At 36.9% G+C, this 27,628-nt stretch overlaps 1 protein-coding gene across 1 annotated transcript; it reads right to left on the bottom strand.

The window, feature by feature from the left end:
• Positions 1–3,866: 3,866 nt before the first annotated feature.
• On the bottom strand, positions 3,867–27,000 carry EREG (epiregulin). The gene is made up of 5 exons (XM_007998897.3): positions 26,525–27,000; positions 12,841–12,927; positions 11,265–11,388; positions 9,835–9,984; positions 3,867–7,906 (listed from the first exon to the last, which is right to left on the bottom strand). Exons 1-5 carry the CDS (start codon positions 26,589–26,591, stop codon positions 7,825–7,827), a joined length of 510 nt encoding a protein of 169 aa, XP_007997088.2. The 5' UTR covers positions 26,592–27,000; the 3' UTR covers positions 3,867–7,824.
• Positions 27,001–27,628: the final 628 nt, after the last annotated feature.

Raw genomic sequence — 27,628 nt, 5'->3', positions numbered from 1 at the left:
CCTCCTGCCTCTTTCTCTCAAGTAGTGTTCTCAAACAATCTCATTTCAGTCTTTCCAAAAAATTAACCATATTAGATTTCTTTTAATGTCAGTAAACTGCTATGATTTCAGTGACTTAAAACAACAGAATTTATTATCTTACAGTTCAGAAGTCCAATAGATGCCTCTCTGGGCTAAAGGAAGGTGTTGACACTGGGTGAAAATTGAGGTGTTGGCAGGGCTACATTCTGCTCTGAATAATATAGGGGAGAGTCTATTTTCTTGTCTTTTCAAACTTCCATAGGCCACCAGTGTTTCTTGACTTGGGACCCTCTTCCTTTGTCAGCAACTGTGAGTCAAGTCCTTCCTTTTCACATCTCATCTCTCTGACGACAACTGGGAATGATTGTACTTTTGAGAACTCATGTGATTTGATTGGGCCTACCCAGTTAATCCATGATCACCTCCTCATCTCAAGATCTGTAACCTTAATCATCATTCATGTCCCTTTTACCATGAAAGGTAGCATATTCATAGGTTCTGGGGATTAGATCACAGACATTTTTGAGGTAAGGGGTATCTTTTGAGGTAAGGGTTCTGCCTACCACACCAATTTATGGTGTCATTCCTCTGATTAAAAACTATAAATGATTCTCAGTGGTCCATAAATGTAAAGCTTATCTTTTCGGTACATCTTTACTGAGGCTTCAGGCTAAATTTGTAACTATTCCCAAATATAGATCCTCAGCTACTGTCAGGATAGTTTCCCTGACACATCGTAAACATGCTATGCTTTTTGTTAGTGTTTTTGCTGATTATTCTTCTATTTGAAATGTCCTGCAATCTCTCCTTTGCTTATATCAAAGTCCTGTCATCCTGTGATTTTTTCAAAGTCCAATTAAAGTCCTACCTCTTCAATGAAACCTCCCCCTCTTGAAGTTACCTTTCTCTAAATTATTTTCTATGATACTGTCTACTACATATGGTGGACTTCTGTTGTTTGTCTTTTCAGAATTTATTCATTCTTCTGGTAATAGCACTTTATTTTTCTTTGGGGTATTTTTTTTTCTTATTAGATACAGACTTTTTATTTTCTCAGCTAATGTGCCCTTCCTTGGCCAGGGGTATACTCATATTCTCAGCTAGACAGTCATATGCTGCCTTCTTAGACCACGAGCTCCCAAGAAGTAAAATGGTTGGAGTACACACCTTCTAGAAGCAACATACTGCTACCTAAATCACTAAAACTGTCCTGTTTTTTAACTTTTACTCTAATTCTATTGATTTTCTTATAACTTTCCTATAAATTTTTTAGTTTCACCAGAATTGGGTTTTTTCCCCTAAAAATCAAGAAACCCTAACTATTAAAGCCTCCACTGTTCTTTAAATGTTCTCGTAACTGAATCCCTCTCCTATTTTTTTTGCAAATGATAGTGTATTTAATACTCTTTTGAATATTCCACAAACATTTGCAAATTACTAGACACAGAAAAGCGTTTCAATAAATATTGATTGATTAATTCAAAAAGCACTGTTTTTATCATTTTTTAAGAATGCAAATTGTTCCTGATAGTAACTTGAAGGTCAGAAACATGACACATATTTCTTTGGAACACATTCTGCCATCCCCAGAAGAAGGGACAGTGCTGAGAATAATAGAAAATCATTGATTCATAGATTAATTGGAAAGATCATCATTGGTCAACAATATATGGTTTTATTTTTATGTATATTTTGTATCATATACTAGTATAACCAATCCCTTATCTGTTCTGTATCACCTAGTCACATGGTCTCCATTTATTTAGCATGTAATGGATCCACTTACATTATCTGCATTAAATGAGCATGTTTTGCTTATTTTCTTAATAGGTACATTGCACTACAAGCTATTAAGAAAATTATGGAAGTCTTTTCCCACGTATTTCTCTGAAATTTAGATAAACTGAGCAGAGTATCTGTGTTTGGTTTTGTATGATAGATAGTCAACATTAGTGGGTGACCAGACAGGGTATTTAAAAGAGATCCATGTTTTATGTCTTTTCTTAATGAATTCATGTTGGAACTTAATGAACAGCACATATATTTCATAATGTTTTATGACTGTTTAGGGAAAAATATGTTCTAGCATTGATCAGAGTCAAATTCAGTGCTTATAATTTTATCCTTTTGAAGACTCTGATATTCTGTGTAATTCCAGTTTTCCCCCCTCTTCATAATCTCTTCAAAATGACCAATTATGCCATCATTGTAAGAGTTTAGGGTATTTCGCTCTGAAATCACTTGAAGATGGGTAATTTAGCACCTCTCAGAAAGAGATAGCAGGGTTTTGGTCTGAGATAGAAGAAAGATGGAGTTGAATTTAATTGAAATAGGAACATCATTGAAGAAACATTTTTAGGGGAATATTAGTTATTGAACGTGTCACCTTTGAATGTCTAGTGAATATGTAAGTGGAGATGTTAGGTAATTGGACACAGATATCTGGAACTCATGGCAAATATCTAGACTGGGAGTAATCAGTATATAGACAGCAATTAAAGATATGAAACTGTATGAAATGAAGTAGGGAGTGGCTATACGGAGAGAAAAATTACAAGATTGTGCTCTGGAGCACTCTGTTGTTGACAGGTCCATGGTAGAGGATTGGGAAATATTGAGGAAGATCTAGCAAAAGACTGAGAAGCAGGTAGAAAAGCAGATGAGTGTGATATCCTGGAAGCCAAGAGAAAAAAGTGTTTCTAATTCTCTTCCTTGATCTTCTGGATTCTCAGACCTTGAACTAAATCAGTGTAATGATTCTATGACAATTCAAAGATTCTATTTTATGAGAATTTCTATTTCTCCCAAGAAAACTCTAAACTAAATCTGAGACTAACTCCTTATAATCTTCCTCTGCCTCTGACACGGCCAGAACGTTAGTGGAATTAGGAGTCAGAAGACCTCAATTCTCATGACAGCTCCACCTATTGCCAGTGGTGTGACCCAGAACAAATTGCTTAACCTCCCTGTCAAACAGTCAAAGCCATAGATCCCTTCCCCAGCTGCAAGCTAATGAAAGATCCAAGGAGCTAAGGAATGGAGCAAGTACTCTGTAGACTGCTGAAGGAAAACCAAGGAAGCCATCCATCACTGTGATGGAGGGTGGGAAGAATCAAGCTTGTCTGCTCTGAAGGCTCAGGGCAGTCACACCTCTTCACAGAGGCTGAGAGAATCATGAGACACCATTCTAGTTGATGTATCCTTTCAAATGCTACTTCCCAATAGGATATCTATCCTTTTTAGAAATACTCTTTTGAAATACTCTTTAAAATATTATTTTAAAAAATACTAACTCCAGGCTGGGCATGGTGGTTCATGCCTGTAATCTCAGCACTTTTAGAAGGCAGAGGCGGGTGGATTACGAGGTCACGAGTTCGAGGCCAGCCTGGCCAACATAGTGGAACCATGTCTCTACTAAAAATACAAAAATTAGCAGGGCATGGTGGCGCGTGCCTGTAATCCCAGCTACTCCGGAGGCTGAGGCAGGAGAATCACTTGAACCTGGGAGGCAGAGGTTGTGGTGAGCCAAGATCGTGCCACTGCACTCCAGCCTGGGCAATAGAGTGAGACTCCGTCTCAAAAAAAAAAAAACCTAACTTCTAGGATTTTTAAATACCAACACCTAGAATTTTATAACTAGTGTGACTCCTCCTATTTCAAGAAATTCTTCACTATGCTAGCTATAAAATGTGATACATTTATAGAATTTTTTTCTCAAATGAACACCATTGAGTCTTTATATCTACACACATTATATCCCTGTCACCACTTTTAAACCCTTTAATGTATTGTGGGGAAAAAATTGCGAAAGAAAAAAAAAAGAATGAAGCTGCATTGTCAGCATAGATTTTGAATGCATGATGTTCAATGCATTTTTGTTTATTTCAATTGTTTTCAGTTCCCAAGAAAATAAATAGAAATTAATAATATTTTGTAAATTATCTATTTTCTCCTTCAATATCTTAAGGTACACAATTATCAAAGCTGATATTGAACACAAACAAATTGATACAATTCAGTACTCTGATAACATTCATAGTCAAATAACTTACTTTAAACTGCATGCAATACAACTTTATGTTCCATAGCATCTTTAATACAAAGTGTATACCAAAATGGCTCTTCAAACTTAAAAAGTGCAATTACAGAGTGCAAAATAAAAGGAAAAAACATTATATTACATTTAACATCATTAAGTTTGAATAACAGATATTTAAATAAAATTATTCTTTTTTAAAACATTAAAATACACACCAGAAATACTGTTTGTACAAGTTGTTACTCCCCCTTCTCCCATATGAACAAGAATTTTTTCAAAGTCAGAATATATTGAGCATCGAATTAAAAACTGTTTTTTCAAAAGTTTACAGAATGGATATTGGAGCAAAAATTACAAAGTGGGTCAGATACAGGTTTTTAAAAACTGCATTATTGAATTTAAGAAAAGTCAGACACTAGAATCATATATTGGTTGCATAAAAGTTGATTTAATACCTGGTGGTGATTGAATTTAGTCTCAAAGGCTCATAAATAAAAATCTGACTTAAGACATAGTCATACCAGTATACCAATTCTCCCACCACTTTGACTTTTGGCAGAGAGATTAGAGCAAAAAAATATTTAGGAGAACAGTGGAGTTACACTGTATTATGTATGTTTAATAAAATGTCAATTTTAAGGTTAAGGTTAAGGAAATCTCAATTTTAAGGTTAAACCTTGAGTACTAGTTATAGAACTTAATATTCCTGGTTAAAGAGTAGATTAACTGGATTATTATGTAACCTTGGTTGAAGACCATGAATTGTGCATTTATGCATTTGTGGTTGCGTTGGTTCTCAATACACTGAATATGCATAGCCCCTTCTAGAAATATATATAGTGAGAAATCTGTAAAATGGGGGAGTTAGACTAAATGTGAACTAAAATTTTTCCACTGTGTACAGGACCCATGAGCTGAGAGCAATCAGTTTTTATGTTTACTCAGCACCATCCTCACTAAAACAATTATTTTTGTATTATTTTCACCCATAGAAAGTAATGTGGGTCATACTTTATTATTTAATATGCATTTACAAAGATCTATTTTAGGGATTAGCTTTTTTAAGCATTCTTAAAGATGAAAAATATGAAAAAGACTTGTTTTTATGAATTGAGATGCTTAAGATAAACTGACAAACCAAGATTGAGATGCTTACAATAAATCTTTTGTAAATGAAATAAATGGATTGCAGCTGATTTATTGAAGAGTCAATAGATTTTCTTTGAAACAGCCAAGATCACTGAAAATAGGCAGACTGTCTTCACATCTAGTAAGTGTTAATAAATACAGTTGTACCTTGGTATCCACAGGGGACCGATTCCTAAATCGCCCCCCTGCACATACTAGAATCGGGCACAGATGTTCAAGTCACTTATACAAAACGGCATAGTGTTTGCATATAACCTATTCACATCCTCCTGTATACTTAAATCATCTTTACATCACTTATAATACCTCATGTAAATGCTATGTGCGGTGGCTCACGCCTGTAATCCCAGCACTTCGAGAGGCTGTGGCGGGTGGATCACGAGGTCAGGAGATTGAGACCATCCTGGCCAATATGGTGAAACCCATCTCTACTAAGAATATAAAAATTAGCCGGGCGTGGTGGCGTGCACCTGTAGACCCAGCTACTCATGAGGCTGAGGCAGGAGGATTGCTTGAACCCAGGAGGTGGAGGTTGCAGTGAGCCGAGATTGTGCTACTGCACTCCAGTCTGGGCGACAGAGTGAGACTCCATCTCAAAAAAAATAATAATAAATAAATAAAATTTTTTTAAAAAAGTAAATAGTTGTTATAATGTATTGGCTTTTTGTTGCACTATTTTTAAAGTATTTTCCATCCTTGGTTGGTTGAATCCACAGATGTGGAACTAACCACAGAGGGCCAACTGTAAGTAGAATACTTAAAATGTGTTCTTACATAGTTTGACTTCAGCTATATTAAACAGGAAACAGAAATAACTTTTTAGATCAATTGATTTTTCTTTTCTCTTGTTTTTAAGTTTTATATAAACGGTTAATAGAGCAACAAATGACTGCAGTTCTATGATCCATTAAGGTCATGTATACATACATGTTTGTATATGAATATATATACAATATGTATGTGAATATATGTATTTACTTGTTTTTGTCTGTTTATTTTACTAATAGTAAAGGGCAGGGCCAGGACTTTAGATGACTTTAGTCGTGTGATTGCACCAGGGTATATAATGCATGGATACACATGGAGACAAGTCCTGGCATCTGGTGCTCCAGAGGTCAGCCATGGCTTATTATGTCTTCATTGCCCTAGCACATGCCAGGATAAAAGTGGAGGAAGAACAGATCCTCCCTGACCTGGTATGTGATCCAGGGAGACTCTACTCAAAGGTTTAGCATTCGATGAAGCAGCCTCCCATAAAATCCAAAGGTGGAGGCAGCAGTGGCTCCTTATGCAATAGCCCAAAAATACTCCTATTAACTCACTGGGACCTATGGGCTCAGAGTGCAGAAGAAATCTTTGTCTCTTCCAAAAAATAAATAAATGTCAGAAAAATGACCCCTAGTTTTCACCTCAGCCTCCATAGGAAGGTGTGTTTAAGTTTCTACATTTTAAACGCTTTCAATTGAGATTTTCATTTGGAAAAACACACTGCATCAATTTTTAAGTTTTTTCCCATTTCCTATGTCAAGATACAACTTTAAATACATAACTTTACATTCTAGAAGAAGCCATTTACTGAGCTGTTTTAAAGTTAAAACTTTCTTGAATAAAAGACAGCATGTCTTAAGACAACATGTAGAATTATTGTCTTCATATATTTTAAAATAATAATTAGTTCATCAAATTTTGGACTGTGATTGAATGTTAGAATTCAGCAAAGTACCTATAAAAAGAAATATCCTAAAAAGAAGCACAAATTTAGGCTTCAAGTGTGGACTTTTTTCTAATTGTCTGTTGAGCAATAATTACCTCACATAAATGTTGTAATATACAAAAAAAGGAACATCGTGAAGCTATGAAATACCCACTACTTAAATAAAATATTACAGAAAATTGTTTTTCAGTTCATTTTACATAGGCAGAATCTGGTAGATGGGTGACTAGTACATGTAGGAGTCGTGAGTTGGCATAGGGAACGGTCCACTGCCCTTCATATAACAGTTATAGCTGAGACCTGAGTGAAGAGACCATAGAGTCCCCAGAGTTAGCTTGTTTCAAATGTGTAGTGTTTAACACAGGACCTATACTTGCTTTTCCCAAATTCCAATTGCATTACTGTTTTAATATGTGACACCATGGTGCCAACTAAAATATCAAACCCTGGTACAGTCAAACCAATTATCATTGATTTGAGTAGGAAAAAAAATACTTACTAAATCATTTGACTATATATATAGGCTTACAGAAATCTATCATTTGCTAACAATTCTTGAGCTATGACCTGGGAATTGCTTACTTCTAAGCACTGTGCACCAGGCATATCAACTTTGAAGCTTTCAATGAAGCATTTAGCTCAGGAAATTACTTTTATAAAAATATCAATTTTCTTTTGATATTAAATATTTTCTGCACATCATACATTAGCAAATAGTCTGTCAACAATAGAACAAAAATAAAAACATTTTTCAAGTATATTAAAATACAGTGTTATTGACCTAACACTTGACCCAACATAAATATTATTAACAAAGTGGGAATATTAATATTAACCAGGCACACTGTTATCCCTGCCATATCCCTGTCAAACTTGTTATCCATAAGTTTGACAGCTCCATTCAGACTTGCGGCAACTCTGGATCCCCTGAGGTAACTCTCTCATATTCCTTCTTCGGTTCTTTACTTTTTCGATTCCTGTACCTGGAAATATTCACAAACGAAACTGTTAGCACTGAAGTTAACAGTAAAGGTAAAAGTGTGTCATATATGGACTCCAAAGGCACATTAGCATAGTGTTTCTAAAATGACAAAGTTGAACAGATTTAGGTGGGACAAGGTTAAAAAAAAAAAAAAAGAGGGATGAAGAGGTGGTGTGCTGTAGTCAAACAATTTTGGAATGACATGGTAAAACACACTTAAAGAGTTTCTCCAAGTCTTTAACGTGATCATGAATATTGTGAAATTCCAAGAGGAGTGTGGCCACATTTAAGTCTGAGTTTTAGGTTTTCTTTTTCTGTCTCTCTTTCTTTCTTTTTCCTTCCTCTCTTCTAAGGAATGAATATTTACAAATCATGCTACATTAATACACTCTGTCCATCACACTGATATAATGCTATCACTAATCAAAATAAAAATAATATTTATCAGGCACTAATTTGGTGACCTACAATTTTCTAAGTGCTATATATGCATTATTTATTTTACCTTCACATTTGCTGTTACCATCCTCATCTTACAGATGAAGAAAGTGAAATACAAATGGGTTATACATAACGTGCCCAAGGTCTCATAGCTAGGATTCATAGGTTTGTCATAATTGAGAATCTTCTTTCATTTATTAATTAAGCTATTTTCCTAATATTTTTGAGTTTATTTTGTCCCTATTTTGGAAATAGCACATGTAGCTTTGAGGAAATCACATCATGTCTATGTTTACTGGAAGAATATGAATTAAAAAGAATTTGTTCTTAACTCTGGCATTTGTCAACTGTATGAGCTGGGATATGTGAATGAACCTCTCTAAGCCTCAGTGCACCATCTATAAAGGGAAGGATTGTGATCAAAGATTTTCAGGCATATTTCAGTTTTAATAGCATTTAGTTCTGTCATGGCAACTTATTAGGAAGGCATTATTATTTGATGGATACTTAAAATCAAATACGGACAAAATAAATTTAATATTATGAAAGTAGCACACTTTCAGACCTTCAAAATTGGAAGTGCGCTACTTTCACAGAAAAATAAAAACTTAAATTCACCTTGAGTAATTTGAACCTGTTTCAAAATATGTTTCATGGAGACATTTTAAAGGGAACTGCTATTAATTAATCCACGCTGTCCCCATCCTTTGCTCCTAACCCTGAAAAAAAAAACCTGCCAAACTATACTTTAATGTTCACTTTCTATTTTTTCTGTTTTCAGCTTGTGACAATAATGTACATGAGGATGGGGTACGACTGTTTTGGGGGACTAACACAAACTCTTTTTTAACAACTGTTTTTTATAATTCTCTAGAAATAGTTCCACCAGTCTGCCTTAAACGGTAAGATAACCCAAGCTTCTGAGGTTACTAATTTACAAGCTATTTTTATAAAAGAAAAAATGTGACTTGATGAATTAAATTCAGGTGGTTAACTACAACAGTAGCACCTTTCCTATGATTTACTTTCACATGAAATATTATATTACACACTAAAAGCAGCCACCCTGTAACTAATGTAGGATAAGAATTTCTGTCCATATTTTCTAAAGAAAGGAATTGATACTCTCAATTTGACTTATGTAAGCTCACATAGGTAATAAGTACCAGAGCTGATAATAAAGTTCGATCCAGATGTTTTGCAGCAAAAACATTTTTTTAAAAAAACAATTTCAAGTTATTTCAGATTCAGGGGTACATGTTCAGGTTTCTTAACAGGGTATATTGTATGATGCTGAGATTTGGGGTACAATTGATCTGATCTCTCAGGTATTGGGCATAATACTTAATAGTTTCTCAACTCTTGTAAATATCATTTGTACAGGTTTGATCTTATCTAATACTTTATCCATACTTTTACCCAGTTTATAGGTCTGCATTATGTAAAAATAATTTATTAAAGCAGAGTATAAAAAACACGCTGACTTACCATCTGCAGAAATAATATGTGGAACCAACAACTATGATAAGAAACAAAATAATAAGAATCACGGTCAAAGCCACATATTCTTTGCTTAAAGGTTGGTGGACGGTTAAGTAGAAGTGTTCACATCGGACACCAGTATAACCCACTTCACACCTTAAGGAAAATACGGAAGAAAGAAAGATCAGTTATTTAAAACGGAAATCATGGTTATGAATTAGTTTTATAAGGACTAACATCACACTGTAATTCAAGAAATCAACAAAATTTGCTAAGGTGGTAAAGAGGATTTCAAAGATTGAGTTAGATCAGTAATGATAAAAGGGCTCCACATAGCTCTTGGACTAAATTGTGGTATTAAAACGACAATTGTGTTCAGCTGTCATGGTGGCTGACAATCCACAGTGGTGGGCCAGTAATGTGACAAAAGGGCTCCACATAGCTCTTGGGCTAAATTGTGGTATTAAATGATGGTTGTGTTCAGCTGTCATGGTGGCTGACTGCAGTGGTGTTTTGTAAGTTGTATAGGTTTGAGATGCCTTTTGTCTAAATCAGTGGAATCAATTCTTCGTTTGTTTGTTTGTTTTGAGACGGAGTCTCGCTCTGTCGCCCAGGCTGGATTGCAGTGGCGTGATCTCTCGGCTCACTGCAACCTCTGCCTCCTAGGTTCAAGCATTTCTCCTGTCTCAGCCTCCTGAGTAGTTGGGATTACAGACATGCGCCACCACGCCTGGCTAATTTTTGTATTTTTAGTAGAGGCGGGGTTTCTCCATATTGGCCAGGCTGGTCAGGAACTCCTGACCTCAAGTGAGTGATCTGCCTGCCTCAGCCACCCAACGTGCTGGGGTTACAGGGATGAGCCACTGCGTCTGGCCTGGAATCAATTCTTAAAACAATACCTGATACAGAAGTTGAAGGAAAAGACCCAAAGCAGAGAGACACCATCTTGGCAAGTGTGAGAGGCATCAGAAGCCCACCCTGCTTTGCACCTCTGACATATGTGTGCAATTTAAAAGCTACTATTTATTACCTAATTTTTAAAAACTCAGAAAAGTTTCTAATAATATATATACTGCATTTAACAGCCCATGGAAATATAGGGTAATTTCAATGTATAAAAATAGAAATAAAAAGGGTAAAACTGCATTTGTTTATCACATGTTCTCACTTTCAAGTAGGGGCTAAATAATGTGTACACATGGTCATAGAGAGTGGAGTAATAGACTATGGAGACTTCAAAAGGTAGAAGAGTTTTAGGGGGGTTAAAGGATGAAAAGTTGCCTAATGGGTTCCATGCACACTATTCGAGGGGTGAGTACTCTAAAAGCTCAGACTTCACCACTACTGAATATATCCACTAACGAATCTGCACTTGTATCCCTAAATCTATAAAACAAAATTTTACAAACTGTGTTTGTTTATTTCTGACATATTACCTGCAGTAATTTTGACTCATGTCCACCAAGTAGATGCACTGTCCATGCAAACAGTAGCCATTCATGTCAGAGTTACACTTTGTTATTGACACTTGAGCCACACGTGGATTGTCTTCTGTCTGAACTGTAAAAGAAGTGGAAAGTTGAATATATTCTCTAGCCTGTATGGAAGAATTTCTCGCTCTTTCATAACAGTAACCACTGAGCTGCTTGAACAAAACAGGTCAGATGCCAATCAGTCGAGGAGAATTTTGAGAAGTAGGAAGTCACTCTAGTTGTCACACCCCCTAGACCAATCAATAAACACTTGAATACAAAGGAGAATGTCCAACAGACTAAACAAAAGAAAATAACATGCGAGAATTTCATTCTCAGAAGACAATCTTTAAGGGTAGAAAAGGCAAATTTAACACACACGTGTCATTATTCTCCAAGTGGGTGTTATTCACTTCTTCAAGCAAAATGTGTCTAATTTTTCTCAAGCCCCAAAACATTTCTGAAATCTATTACTCCCCAAAGCCGTTGCAAGCTCATACCATTAATTAATTCAAAGGAGCTTAATTCTATAGTGGATTTTTCATCAGTAAGGCTGGCTTTGGTGTATGTTCTCAAGTTGTTGAGGTTACCATTAATGAATTAACCAGTCTCCCAATATCTCTACTGATGAGGCCTGAATCCAAACTAGACAAACCCTGAGTGAGAAAGGCCTGTCAGGCAAATACAACAATGAAAATAGGAGCCTCTGTGTGAAACTCATTTTAGAAAATTTTAGATACCGAAATGTGAAAGATGCTTATAAAATCATTTTTTAAATAGCAACTTGATTGTAATACTCTTGCCCAAATAACCAAAGAAGGAAAAAAAAAAAGATGATCCGGGGAGGCTGACTGAACCTCCAGAGACCTGATGGTGAGGGACAAAAGATAAAGTTGTTATGGAAAATATCCTGCTTCCTCAAAATAACTCAGTTATCTTGATTTTATAGCTCAGACTGAAGATAAAGCTAATCCCCCTTGGACTATTTCTGGAGTCCACAATCCTCGCGGGGAAAAAACTGTATTACTTATCTTTGCATCTCTATGCCTTAGCACAGTGTTTGGTGCATACTAAGTACTCGATAAATGTTTTCTGAATAAACACTGTGCCTAGAAAGAAAGGACCATCATTTGTTCTTCTTACAAAGAGAGAGAGAGGGATAGAAAGGGAGATAGAGAACCTACTCTGTACGAAGTTTTCCTGGTTTGCTGTTTTGCTTGGAATCCAGTCAGTGTGGTCTCTGAGAATGTTTTGCAGTAAAGAGCCAGGAGACGGCCAAAGGGAATGCAATTTGTTGTTGTTGTTGTTCCCTATCTCTTCACAATCAAATCTGTGTATATAATTTGTCTGGTCCCTCTCCTACCAGTTATTCCTTTATATAATTTTTTCAGAACATTAGTTTATAAGGTGGTTTAAAAAGTAATATAGCAGCTATTCCTACCCTTTTCTTTTTACTATCACATACGTATGGTCTTTGAGCTTATATTTCTGTTTAAAAATGTGTAGTCTCTTGATGCCACATTGACAAACTTGGGCTTACCTAAAGCTGTGCAGTTATCACTGGACTCTCCTGGGATACATGATGGAATCACAGTTGTACTGAGGACTGCCTGTAGAAGATGGAAACCTATTTATGAAGAAAAATCAAATATATAATTAATGTGTTAAGGAAAGAGATCTTGATCAAATTTCTACATAACTGCAGTACTTACAGAGTTTTGTTTCATGGATTTGGTCCATCAAAACCATAAAACAAATAATTCATGGAAACAGGAATATAACAGAAAATACAAACACCCCCGGCTAGTCTGTGGAAGGATAAAAGCCTTGGCATTACATTCATGGTTACAGATTTGACCTGCTCTAAATATTTCACAACAACATTTTCAAAGATTTGATTTTGAAGTTTTATTTCCTAAGACGCACATCAGTTGGAGAATTTCCACTATTTTATTCCATCATGGGCTCCAAATTAGACCCCAACACACACAAAAAAAGGCTCTAAATAAAAAATCAGTTTCCACTTATGTTAACAAGAAACTCAACCTAAGAAACATTCTTATTGATTTATGTACCTAAGTTACTCTTTGCATTGCATTACACATGAATATAGATTTTAATTAACACCATGCAAGCTAAGTAAAATCAGAATATATATTGTCTAATATGAGGAGGAACAGGCATACCAAATGAACCATACTGAGCCCTAGAATCCAGTTTCTGTCAGCATAGGAAGAGTTTGAATCAGCTGTTTCATCATGTGTATTCACTGAAAAGATAAAATGTTGGAACATGGATATCAGAATGACTCAAGTAGTTTCTGAATTGTATAGGAAGCATCATAAGAAGAACCCTGTTAATTGCACACATGTTTACTTAAGAGCTTTTAACTGCTTCTGTTTAAGCTTTAGGTATTTGCATTTCAAACACTCTTTCCAATTTCTTTGAGTAACTGTCATATAGTAAATACTAATGGTAGTAGTAGTAGTAGTAGCAGCAATTAAGCTCCACTAAATTAGTTAATGGCTTCAGCTTGCAATTGCTTTGGGGAATAACGAATTTCAGAACTGAGATTTGAAAAAAATTAGACATATTTTGTTTGAAGAAGTGAATAATACCTACTGTGGGGGATAATGGACATGTGTGTTAAGCTTGCTTTTTCTACACCCTAAAGGTGGTCTTTTGAGAAAAAATACCTCCCATGTTATTTTGTTTAGTCCGCTGGACATTTTCGTTTGTATTCAGGTGTTCATTGGCCTAGGGTGCGTGATAAATAGAATGACTTCCTACTCCTGAAAATTCTCCTTGACTGATTGGCAGCTAGGTAAAGGTAATCTGGGTAAAATCAGAATATATCCTATCTAATATGAGAAGAAATAGGCAGGCCAGATGAACCACATTGAGAGTTCAGTTTCTGTAAGCACAGGAAGAGTTTGAATCAACCTGTTTCGTTGAAGTAGCTAAGTAAGTGGTAACTGTTATGAAATGATGATTAATGCCTTCATAAAGGCAACGAAATATATTCGACTTTCCACTCCTTTCACAGTTCAGACAGAGGACCATCCATTTCTCGAACAGGTACTATGTACCAGTGATATGGTTTGGCTCTGTATCCCCACCCAAATCTCATCTCCAATTTCAATCTCCATGTGTTGAGAGAGGGACATGTAGGGAGGGAGGTGATTGAATCAATGGGGGTGGTTTCCTGCATGCTGTTCTCGTGATAGTGAGTGAGTTCTCATGAGATCTGATGGTTTTAAAAGTGTTTGGAAGTTCCTCCTTCTCCCCTCTCTCTCCTGCCGCCTTGTGAAAAAGGTGCTTGCTTCCCCTTCGCCTTCGGCCATGATTGTACGTTTCCTGAGACTTCCCCAGCCATACAGAACTGTGAGTCAATTAAAGTTCTTTCCTTTATAAATTACCCAGTCTCAGGGAAGTTCTTTAAAGTACTGTGAAAACAAACTAATACAACAAGGTATGGTCTTTTTCACCTTATCTCTGTTATACTATTTAGTCCTCTCAGTGCCAGTTCGAGGAAGATACTATTATTATCCCCATTAGAGAAAACTAAGGCATATACAGTTTAAGTAACTTTTCCCAAGGATACCTATTGTTAAATGGGCCACTTTATAGAATTTGGAAATAGGCAATAATACTAGAGTATAATGGACATCACAGAGAATAAATTATGGTAGCTGTAATTGAAGTAGAGTATTTAACCCAACATAGAGACCACAAAGTATGGCGGAAGGCAGCCTTGTGAGGAAAACTTGAGCTACGTGATCTTGAAAAAGTTAATTTACTTTTCTGCAGTCTTGCGAGGAAAACTTGAGCTACGTGATCTTGAAAACATTAAAAAGAGTTTAATGTTTATCTAAGTTTTCCTATCTTATAGATTTTGGGGAAGAATACAGTGAAATAAACTAATTTTTTATTGTTGTTTTTTTCCTGAAATGGCTGACATATCCCTAAATATTTGTTTCTTGACTCTAAACTTCTAGCCCCTGGTATTAGCAGTGTATGCGGACAGTGCCCTCTACTGGTTTATAACAAGTTTGTACATCTCTGCAATTTGGTACTGTAAAGAAAAATTTAATTCATGTAATACAGGAATTTTATTTTTTCTCAGTTGGAGAAGGCTTGTATCTGTTAAGCCGATTGTATATTTTTGGGTTCTGAAAACTAAATTACACATCGGCATCAGCATCATAATGTGTAACTTCATATATCAAATTTCACACTTAATTCTGTGAAGTAGTTATTAGTCTCAAATACCCTCAGTGTATTTAAATTAAATATCTTGTCTAAGATCACTTATGACCACCAAAGAGAAGAGTTACGAATTTATCTTTTGACATCAAATTTCCTATTCTTCAATGATTTGAAAATTCTATTGTTTTTAAAGATTCAGAATTATCCCCTCCCGACTCCATGCTTTTCTACAATATACATGCTGCTTCAATTGCTCTTATGGAACCACACAAAAATATATTTTTATTGAATGACAAAGAAATAGCTAAAGCTTAGATTTCATTATCAGTTGAACCAAGCTGAAAAGTATTTCACTAAGCTTTTTATCGAGGATAAGCTAGATTCTCATTCAAGTCAATTTTATTTTAAATCCCAATAATAATTTCACCATACTTTCACTACTGAAGAATTAAATCCTTTAACTAACACAGTTTCCTCAATACAAATTGGAGCTTTAGTTGCACGTGCTTACATCCTTAACATTCCTGTTCCTACATATTTCTTCAACTGAGGAAAGTTTTGGAGGAGACATTACTAATTCTCCTTCTAGGAAAATGCTAGCCAGGGAGAAAAAAATGCACATTTGAAGCTAGTTTCTCTAACCTTTGCATAAACTAAAGCCTAACCTTTTCTGCTTGGAATTGCCTCCAATTGCAACCTGCAACTATTATAGAATCCAACTTACTTTGGAGTGTTGCTGTTAGTCTTCTTTTTTAAAGGTTTTTAGCAGTTGTTAGTTTTTCCACTGCTGGAAACTTTGTTCCAGTTGTTCAGGCCACAGGTGAAATATTTGTCTTTCTTAATTAAAGAATGTTCAGCTCAGGGTGTGCCTCCACAAAAACTGGGCTTTCCTTACTTGTGACGCTCCCTTGGACACAGTCCATTGCTCAGGATAGTTTCTGTGAGACTTGCTGCATTAATCCTACAGCAGGATATTTTACAGGTGGAATCGTATACAATTTTAAATGTTCCTTTCAAATTGAAGTGTATAAATGCCATTCCATCATGGATGGATGTGGCCAATAAAACAGCAAAATTAATTCTAAGTCATGTCCACCTGCACAGCACTATTGCTTTAAAACAGTAGTTCTCAAATGTTCCTGCAATATGCCTCTGCTCCCAAACACTTGCAAACTAGGGTAGAAGAGTGAATGTGATACAATGAATACAAAATCTATCTCCAGAGAAATACTATATCCACTATGCGGTTACCCTTAAGAATCGCTAGTCATTATTTTAATGAGTCATACAGGGAGGGAATAAATGCTAAAGTCATATGCATATATTTCCTTAATGTCAAGTTTTTCATGACCTTAGTGTTGTTTGAACATAATTTCTGTATGATTGGACCTCAAATATTATATTTGGCTTTTTCATTCTTGACAGTAGATTCTTGCTAAGCAAATAATTCACTACGATACTAAAGATTTTAGATAGTGTCTGTGTCAAAAAAACAGATCTGGTGGCATTTCTGGTCTGGTGGCATTGGTAACCAAGATACAGAGGAATTTCTTGCCAGGTGATGTAACACAGATGATCTGTAAACTCAAAATTGGCAGTTGGCACTTCTTTTACAATACAGCTACAAAAATGGGAATGCATTCAGAGGTCATTATTTCTATCAAATTTCCAAATGGGTTTTAGGAATGTGAACCTCACCTATATATCTCTCTACCTTCATTTTTCAGGTTATGTTTCAGTGAAATCTCAGATGTGCCAGCAGGAAGTGGTGCCAGTGACTCAGAGGATACAAATCGCCTCTTCCCTGTGAGTCAGGGCCAAGCCTACACCCTTACACAATATTGGGGGCCATGCGTGGGAGAGGTTGAGTGCCATCACAGGAATGGCAATAGCAGTAAATGTCGTGGGCCCTGGAGCACTATGAAGTGGTTGCCCAACAGTCAGACAAAATGCCAGATGTAGAAAATGCACTTCCTATTGCATATGGTTTCTTTTGACCTTGCTTCCTTTTTATTTATATTTACTTTGTTTTTCGAGGCTGTTGCTCATTTGCCCAGACTGGAGTGCAGTGGTGCCATCACAGCTCACTGAAGCCTTGAACTCCTGGGCTCAAGTGATCCTCCCATGTTGGCCTCCAAAAATGCTAAGATTACAGGCTTGAGCCACTGTGCCTGGATTGACCTTGCTTCCTAAGGACCACATTGAGGGCTCATCCAGAAGGAGGCCAGTACAGAAGAGGCTAGGATTTGGTGACTAGATGATCAAAGCCAAGTCAGCAAAATCAGTTGCAAATCTTAGGGTGAAATGACTTTTCTGGAAAACAATCAAGAAAATTAAAATGATCCAAATTAAAATCCGATAAGTTACAGAATAAAAGAAATGCATCTCATTTTCCCAATTTAACCTTTTAGGCTATTTAGACCAGAAAAGCAAACTTGTGCTGGGTCGTAGCTTTTGTCCAGCCCAAACACATAGCAAAATCCTCTTTGTTCACACTTTTGCTGTGATCACATGCCAGCCTGCTCAGACTGTTTATTTTCTACCATCTTCTATGGCAGTCTGTGATTTTAGGATTTGTCTATAACATAACAGGCTTGTTGGGTCTTGTGTGCTTTTAAGGAGTGAATATGCCTTCGCTGTTTCTGGATGTCTTTTTGTTTTAAATTAAATTCCACTATTTGATAAGCTCTTGCTTCACCTTGGTCAAAATAACTGTAAAACTCATTATCACATCAGATACTGAAAAGACTTACTGTCAGCACCTTCTAGTTTTCAGATAGTATATATATACACACACATATATACACATATATACACACATATATATAAATCTATAGAAAACTAACCTTGCCTTCTGCCAGTAATAATTCTATTCCTATATATTTTTAATGTTTGCTTTGTAACTACACTTCATTAAGACCTAAGTGTAAAAACTGTTTATAGCAATTTGAGATAAAACATATGAAACCCAAGGTTAATATAACAGGTTAAAAATAAGTAATTATTTTAATTTTGAGTTTTGAAAAATAGCCATAGAATCTTCCTTGTCAAGTAGCAAAAATATTAATATGCTACGTGTTTCTAGTCATAAGCATTAAGTTATACTCTCCAATTTAGGTAGTCATTTCTAAATCATACTTCAAATGCTAATATATTTCACTTACATATTATCATATAATACTATACTTAAAGCTAGTCAAATAAAGAATCAGTGAGTCAAAATATAAGGGAATCATCTATTTTACCCTAAATATGAATTTAAAGATGTATATCTTGTTCATAATGGAAGTATTTCCGAATGCAGGAGAATACATACCAACCCTTGTGTAAAGAGTACAACCCAGCACTTTGGGAGGCCAAGGCTGGTGGATCACAAGGTCAAGAGATCAAGACCACCCTGGCCAACATGGTGAAACCAAAATACAAAAAAAAAAAAAAAAAAAAAGGTTAGCCAGTCATGGTGGTGGGTGCCTGTAGTCCCAGCTACTCAGGAGGCTGAGGCAAGAGAAGGACATGAACCCTGGAAGCAGAGGTTGCAGTGGGCTGAGATCGCACCACTGCACTCTAGCCTGGTGACACAGTGAGACTCTGTTTCCAAAAAAAACACAAAAACTCAATTCAAATTATCTGAGTGTTTTGAATTTTGTGACTAAAATCTCTAAAGGTGGGACTTGCATCCCCTAAAAGCCAAACCTTCATATATAGAGTATTATTTCAAATTTTCTGTTGGAAACATGTTTTTTTTCCTCAAGACAATCTTACATAAGAAGAGCTTTTTATAACCTTTCTACCTTGACTCCTTTCCATCTGGCTTCTCGCTTCTACTCCTATAAATCCAATTTAAATTATTCTTACATCATTATTCCAAAAGAAAAATCTCCTAAAGGAGCAAGAGTTTGGACTATAAGTGTCTGCAATTTGCCGTATTTTCATTACGGCCACATTGTAGCATGAAGCTTGGATATTTAACGGCATTTTGAGAAACATATTGACTACATTGTTTTCTCTGTAGATGCCTATGGCCAAACATGAATCTGCAAGGGTAAAGTTTTAACCAGTGAGCACACACAAAAAAAGAGAAAGGGAATACATTAAAGATGATTTCAAAAGACTCGAAGTTAATTACTTTTTATTCAGAGAACCGACATAATACAACTCACACACTGGAGGCTGCTAAGGAATTCTACTTTCAGATCATATAGTTTATGAAAATATAGTTTGAGTTGACATTGGTAACCTTGACTTCAGTGAGAGCCACGTATGCCTCCATAGCATGATAGCCGGGTGGGATGGGCTTAGTTACAATCCAGTAATCAAAAAGGAGGGCAGCTTACCATCCTTGCTTTTAGTAACTACATTCGTCAAATAATATTTACTCAATAAATATATATTGAGAGTTGTCTACATGCAAGATATTGAACAAAATACTGGAAAGAAAATTGGTACAAAAGACATTGTTCTTGCCCTAAATAGACTGAAAGGAGTTGGACACCTAAGGGTGGTAAGGAAAGGAGAGAATTTATAGATGATGCCAAGTTTCTAGTCAGAAAAAAAAAAAAAAGAGAATGCTGCCATTAAAAAAGGAGGAGACATAGGTAGGACAGCAGACTTTTGGTGGCATTTGGACATGAAGGCACGAAGGGAGCGAACACATTTGAGTTTAATGTTTATCTGTAGATATTGCCTATTTATATTTCTGAGGTTGTTGGGAAGAAATAAGAATGTATTTGGAGATTAGGAGAAGTCTATTTGAAAGTCAAATGAGGAGATACTACCTTTAAAGGAATGGAAGTCATTTAAATGTTCTAAGGAAAATAGTATAGAATGGAAAATAACAGACCTTTGAGAAACAGGTAGTAGAGAGCAGACAGAAGTGGCCAAGAAAAGAGAAAAAGAAATTAGAAAAAAAAGAAAATTAAGTGTGCTGAGAGCTAAGAGAGTAGAGTTGTAAAAGGAGGTAGAGGGTGGTTATCAAAGGAATAATCAGAGAACGTATTCATGATTCCATCGTAAATAAGACTCATCATTATTAGATGTGAATGGTGCTAAAATCAGCATAAATATTGCCAAGCTGATTTTTTAAACATGAGAATGGGCTTTATATTTGTATCCAGATTATCATTAAAGTTAATTATGTCTTGGTAACTCAAGCACTAATTGTCCAAACTGTGAATTATGGGTGGCAATGTGTAACGGCAATTTAAAAAAAAAAAAAAAGTATATTTTATGTTATCGGTTCTCAACTGGGAGCAAAATTGCCAACCAGGGTTGGCAAAATTGTATCCCTGGTTGGCAAAATTGCTCCTGGGAACCATTGCCACCATATGGTAATGCCTGGAGACTATGTTGGTTGTCACAACTAGGGGATGCTACTGACATCTAGTGGGTAGAGACCAGGGTTGCTGCTAAACATCCTGCAATACAGCACCCCCGCAACAAAGAATTATTTAGTCCCTAATGTCAACTGAGACAAGGTTGAAAAACCCTGCATTAGTCAGTCTCATGAGAAATGGAATCCAGTTCTAGCTCACATACTTACTTTGTTTCCCTGCAACTGAGTTTCCTTATCTCTGAAAACAGAGAACAAGGAGTGAGGTGGAGTAGAGGGTGAAATGAAGTTCGGATTAGATTTCTCTAAGGTTTCTTTAATTTCTAAAACAATGCTTCTCTTTCTGCCACTGGGAGTCAGTCACTGCCACTTTATTCAGTCATATCATGGCTCGGTAACCCCTCTCTCTCTCTCTCTCTCTCACACACACACACACACACAGACACACACACACACACACACTTGAATATCTTCAGTTAATACAGACTATAAAAAGATATAAAAATGTGAAAGAGAGGGAAGAAAACTTATTAGAGTTCATCAGAAACAAGAACAGAATTGAATTTTCCAAAACCGTGACTTAACCTCAAGATATTTTGCTTCTCAAAATATATTTTTAAAATACTTTTAAATATGTTTTTAAAGTACAGCTAATTGAGTCTGTAACATAGTGGTGATAACTCCGAATAAAGTATCAATACAATTATCCATCTGACAAACATTTATTGTGTTTATTATAAGCCTATCACAATAGAAATGATAAAAGATGACTATAGCACCAGCAAGGAGGGACAGAGTTATACACTTATAGTGTGGCATGTGGTGTGACAGGGTCATAGGACAAAAGGAATGGGAAAGGTGCAATGGAGGAGGGTCAGGGCTTAACAGAGAAGTGCCTAAGGAAGTGACTCCTTTTCCAATCTTAAAGAGTGAGTACTTTCACCAAAAGTAAAGAGTGACTTGAAGGCATCGATAGTAAAGGGTACAGCATATTCAAACCTAAAGCCTTACATGCTGTGTAACTTCTGTTTCCTTATTTGTAAAACGGGAACAATAATAACTTTCTGGGCTAAAAAGGCATCCTAAGAACTAAGGCTTTTTATTGTAAGAACTAAGGCTTTTTATTGTAAGAAACCATTTTGATGATGACAGCGCTAATTTTAAAAGTGCTTTCTATGAATTAATGTAAAAGTGCTTTCTACGAATTCATGTATCATCTTATCCAATAAATCTACGTACAAGGTTATTGCAGATAACCTTTTTTTTGGGAAGAGGAAACTGAGACTCAGAGATAAATCACTCTTTCTGAAAGTATGAAATAAAAAAAATGGCACATGAAATCTGTGTTTTGTACACTATACACTATGCCTCTTAATTTAAAACTATACAATTTACATATATAAAGATGCCTGTGTGTGCGCACACATCAATCACTTTCATGCCTCAAATTTAAAATAGAGGATTTTTAACCTAAGAGATTAAGGTTCAACATTTTTCTTTCTGAATGTTACATATATCTCCATGGAATACATCCATATATCTATGGAATACTACTTAGCCATTAAAAGGAATGAAATAATGTCTTTTGCAGCAAATTGGATGGAGCTGGAGGTCATTATTCCAAGTGAAGTAACACAGGAGTGGAAAACCAAAAACCGTATGTTCTCACTTATACATAGGAGGTAAACAATGAGTACACAAAGGCATACAGAGTGATATAATGGACTTTAGAGACTCAGCAGGGGAAGGGTGGGAGGTGGGCTAGGGATTAAAAAAAATACACATTAGGTACAATGTACACTACTCAGGTAATAGGTGCACTAAAATCTCAGAATTCACCACTGTATAATTCACCCATGTAAAAAAAAAACCACTTGTACTCCAAATGCTATTGAAATTTTTTAAAAAAGAGATGTAGGATAAACATGTATATTAAGAATCTTATGAGATATATTTAAAAATCCATTTTTTTCTGGACAATTATCAAATCATCATATAAATAGTATCTTAGTAAGTTAAATCATTACTTTAACCTAGAAGGCCACTCAACCTTTATGTGCCCTATAACTAAACACCTGATCTTACGTAAACTGCATCTCCGGAGGACACTGAGTATGTCGCATTACTTCATTTTTCCAAAGGTTCCAGAATTGCCATGTCAAGGCAATGGCTGTCAGACTACTCCTCCCTGAGGATCTTTTCTATTACACCATTGGGAAGCGTTCTCATTGTCTCCCAGTGGAATGTTCCCAGTAGCAGTCACAGCCATATTAATTAGACGATTTGTATAGGCCTACACTCAAAGTAAAGACTGACAGATGAGGAAACCCCGCCTTAATTTACATTCTCTTTGAAGAGGATTTCTTACTTGACATTTGCATCTTTCACGTGAACATTAACCAGGAAATGGGAGAATCTTTTGCAAAAGTAGACAGAAAACATTCAAATTCAGTTTCTCCAAAGTGACTATATGAGTATTGTTATTTTTTTAAAACCAAGAAAATACATTTATGTTCTCACAGTTAACCGGAATGGGCTATAGATTCCAGGTTGATCCCTTATCGATGCTATATTCAATTCACAATAATATACAAAGAATACAAGGAATAAAAACAGACATAAGTTACCCTCTTTATTGCTTTACTTAATGTCAATCTTGGAAAATATAAAAATAAGGAACCCAGTCAACTGACTTCAATGACTGCTTTATAATAAAAATCGTATCTTAGGAACTGTGTTGATTAAAAATTATGAACATTAAGTAAAAATTCAACATATTTTAGCACAGCTTAAGAGAATAGTCACGTTTTATTTGCCTGATTTTGCACAGAGTCAGAAATCCCTTTTGTACATGTGCTGTGCCTACGAGAGGGTCTGAGCCCTGGAGCAGCCGCAGGCTGCTCTGGAACTTCTCTATTAGAATCTGCTATGTTTATTATGCTCCTGCTAGCCGTGAGTCTCACTGGCTCTTTCCTCATTATCACAGAGGGACCTGGCCATTTACCATCTCTGAGTCTTTGTAAGGTACTTGACTTCACTGGGCTAATCAGATCTACCTCACGCAGTTATTTAAGAAGTAAAGGTAATGATGTGTTTAAAGTACCTAATACACAACATGGCTGCCACACAGTAGGCATTTAGTAACTGTTAGTTCTCTTCCTCAACTCCTGGATTAGGATCCTAGTGCTGAATCAGACACCAAAATTACCCAAGCTGCTCACATGGCAAGACTATGAAGAAGGTAGCGAGGGTACCTGGTCAAAATCCAGACAGGAAAGGCCTGTCATCATGTTTTCGGACAAGATTTGTCATCTCAGATTGTGCCAAGACTCAGGTAACTCATAAACTCTCAGGGTCAACAGAAATGATCAAAGACAAGCCTATTGTCTCATTGAGATTTATGCTTCTCATATTTTCAAAAAAGAATATTTCTTCTGCTTACTTCTGTCTCATTGATGAAGTAGGACTAAATTGTCTTGGGGATGTCATTCAGGAACATATTCAAAAACCCATGTGGGCAATGAAAAAAATATTTGATGTTAAATAGAAAGCCCCTGAACATAACTGTAGAATTCAAGATAAAAATTTCTCCTCCTCTCTTTAGAAAAATCACAAGATTAAAAAAGACAATTCTGCTCTAAAATTATAGATTATTTGTTATCCAGTATTTCAACTATTTTACTTAATGTTCAGTAGGCCAAACATGCTGGCAAGCCCAAGTGTGAACTCTCTCACTTTGTCACTACTTTTCCATGGGAACTTGGATCACTGTTCCCCAATTTATAAAACAAGAACATCAATATCAAATACATATAAAATGTAAAAATCACCAAATGATTGTGAGTGGCAATTTAAATCTGCATGTGTTAAGGGTGGAGGCTGGAATTTTATTCCCTAGTCATAATTACATATAAATTCTACATAAAGCAGTTATAATATGTATGCTAAAATTTAAAATAAATGTCTCTCTCTTTTTCTGGGGGGAGGAGGACAGGATTTGGGAAAAGAATTTTAAAGAAATCTTTTGTTTGGGGAAAAGAAGGCAATTTCAGAAATAACATGTGGTCTTGCCAAAATAAGGCTATGGGCTCTGCATAACTGAATAGAGTTTAGAGATATAATACAGAACTTGAAACAGGAACTTTCCTAGTGGCAGAGAAATATCCAAACAAACTGGGAAAACAGAAACTGACCTAACTCATTTGGAAATGGGCTTGGCAGCTGACGAAATAGATGAACTATAATTAAGTAATGCAATAAAGGAGGTAAGCACTTTCATGACAACAAAAACACACACAACACACACACTAGGTAGTAACCAGGTTATTCACAGGCTCTTGCTGTCTCAAATTACAATATTCAGTAAAACACCCCGAACAGACATGTGTGTTGTTCTGATGCAACCTTACATGTGGGGAAAATAATAAGTGCTAAGTTCTTCTGACCTCGAGGTTAATTTCTAACTCTAGGAAGACTGTCACCTTTCTAATTTAATTATTTTCTAAACAAAGACAGCAAAGCCACATTGTTTACTGAGAATCTTCTAGCAAGTCTTTCTTAGTTCAGTTTTGGCAGAAATCACATATCTAGTTTCCACTTGTATTCCTGGACTTAGACTTGTAAGTTTCAACTATGCATAATATGCATTTCATTATGTCTCTCAACCCCTGAGATAAAGTGTGTCAAAATCATAATTTAACAGTCACATCCTTCACAGGTAGATTCAGAGTGTCTGGGGAATTAGCCTCATTCCAACTTCAGGGAGAATATGAGACTGGTGGTAACTTTTATTTTCTTATTAAGATATTCATATACGACTTCAAACTCTCAAATTCCTTGAACTGAAGTTTAAGGAATTAGAAATAAGTAATTTTTTTTTTTTAACAGAAAGGCTATTTAGGAAATATTTCCCCTTGAACTAAATCATCTCAAATAGGAAGACTGGCATTAAAATACCCTCAGCCATCACAGGCTACGGGGTGCAATTAGCAGCAAGTGCAGAGCGCTTGCTCCAGAGGCTGCTTGGGAGGCTGCAGGGGAAAACGGAAGCAGCAGGTGTAGGGGCGAAGGGCGGTGGGAAGCGCCAGGACCTGCCCAGGGCCCTTCTGCTCCAGGTACTCTCGACCAGCGTTTTATTTCTCGCGTCTGGAGCTCAGCCAACTGGCACTGGCGCACACCAGCTCCTCCGGGAAAGCTAAACCAGGCTAGGTTTTAGAAAACTGAGTGCAAGACAGAGGAGGAAAAGCTTCCCCCCGCCCCCACCGGCCCCGCAAAAAAAAGTCTTACGCCAGTTTCTGTTCTCCACTCTCCAACAAAAAGGAGCAAGACATGAAATGTTAACAGTGCTTTCCAGGCCTTTAGATTTCTAGGACTGGCAACTTTTCAAAAGAAAAAAAAAGTTTTTTCAACAACTTTTTATTTTGCTTAATAAGCAGGTATTTCAATCCATGCATAACATATATGCCATTAACTAATTCACCAATAAAAGGCATTTTAACATCGATTCCCAGTCCCCACCCCCAATCCCACCACAGGGAAAGACAGACTCACAAAACAAGACATAATTTTAAATAGAGCACACTTGAACCTGGAGACAACTCCGTACTTGTCGAATGACAAATGCACAGGAGCCTTCCTTATTTGTCTCCTCTTTGGGGCGGCCGGAAGCCAGAGGGGGAGAACTTACCCAGGCAGAGCAGCAGCGCAGGGACCCTGCCGGCGGAGAGCATCTCCATCCTCCTCCCCGCGGGCATCGACTACAGGCGCGGGCGCTGGGGCTGGGCGCAGGGCGGCTGCGGGGAGCGCACGGGCAGGGCAGGAGCAGACTGGCTCGCGGCAGTGGCTGGAGCGCGGCTGACAGCCTTGAAGGGGCCACACGTTGGCGGTGTCCCTCTGACACTGGAAATATCAGGCGAGTGAGCTCAACTGTCCGGTGCTGTGAACTTTATACTAGGGAACCCTTCTCGGGCCCTAACGGGGTGAGGTCAAGAGTGCCCGGAGTTTCATAATTGGCCCGAGGGAGGAGTGACAGGAGGACTATCCGGAAGTCATCCTCCCTCCCCGGAGCACCTGAGAGTAGTGGTTGAGGAATGAAAAAATGTCCTTCCGATTGGTCCGGGACTACTCCCGAAACTTTTCCATCTCCCTCCCGGAGGTGGGGAGCGTGGACCAGATGGGTTGGTTTGCTTTGTGGGGTCACCTGCCCTGTAGTGGGTGGTTTTGGTTGCTCAGGGTGACGGACACAACTTGAATCAGTCCTTTAGCCAAGGCTGGCGTTCCCCGTACATGCCTTTGGAGAGCTGTGTGTGTGACTTACTAACCTCAGTCACGAAAACTCCGGTACTTGAAGTCGGTCAGTGATTCAGGCGCCCTCCTTGCATTTAAATGCCACCGCCCAGAAGAGCCTTTCCCATCTTCACCTTCCTTCTGAGACCCCTGCTTCTAACGTGGCTCAGGCATTTATCACCTCAAAGTGTAGTCATTGTGAAGAAAACTCCTGTTATTTTTTTTTCCTTCTGTCATATTTGCCATTTATCAGGCTACTGCTTATGATATGACTTCCTCCTAAATAGTGCCTTAATCCTGTCTCTCCCCTGTACAAAACTTTTCAATGACTTCCCATTGCTTTTTGGACAAGGTCTGCCACAAATGTGAAGCCCATCAGTCTTTTCAACCTCAGCTCCCACTATTTCCCCAGGCAAATTGCCTGACCCCAGCCAGGCTGGAAAACTCTTTAAGCCTTCCTCACTCCCACTTTCCTGCCTATGTTGATGGAGTCGTACTTTGAGGG

The sequence above is a fragment of the Chlorocebus sabaeus genome, chromosome 7 (genome assembly GCF_047675955.1).
Source record: "Chlorocebus sabaeus isolate Y175 chromosome 7, mChlSab1.0.hap1, whole genome shotgun sequence".
In the NCBI taxonomy this organism is placed as follows: domain Eukaryota; kingdom Metazoa; phylum Chordata; class Mammalia; order Primates; family Cercopithecidae; genus Chlorocebus; species Chlorocebus sabaeus.
Note: the sequence above shows the minus strand (reverse complement) of the source record. Positions and strands in the feature narration are given on the sequence as shown.

What these genes read in the sequence shown, in the direction of transcription:
- EREG (XM_007998897.3), bottom strand. Translation starts at nt 26,591, where the DNA reads ATGCCCGCGGGGAGGAGGATGGAGATGCTCTCCGCCGGCAGGGTCCCT. An exon ending in ATGAGTCAAAATTACTGCAG is followed by an intron (nt 9,985 to 11,264) that starts GTAATATGTCAG and finishes ATTTTCCTTAAG; the next exon opens with GTGTGAAGTGGGTTATACTG. An exon ending in ACATATTATTTCTGCAGATG is followed by an intron (nt 7,907 to 9,834) that starts GTAAGTCAGCGT and finishes GAATATTTCCAG; the next exon opens with GTACAGGAATCGAAAAAGTA.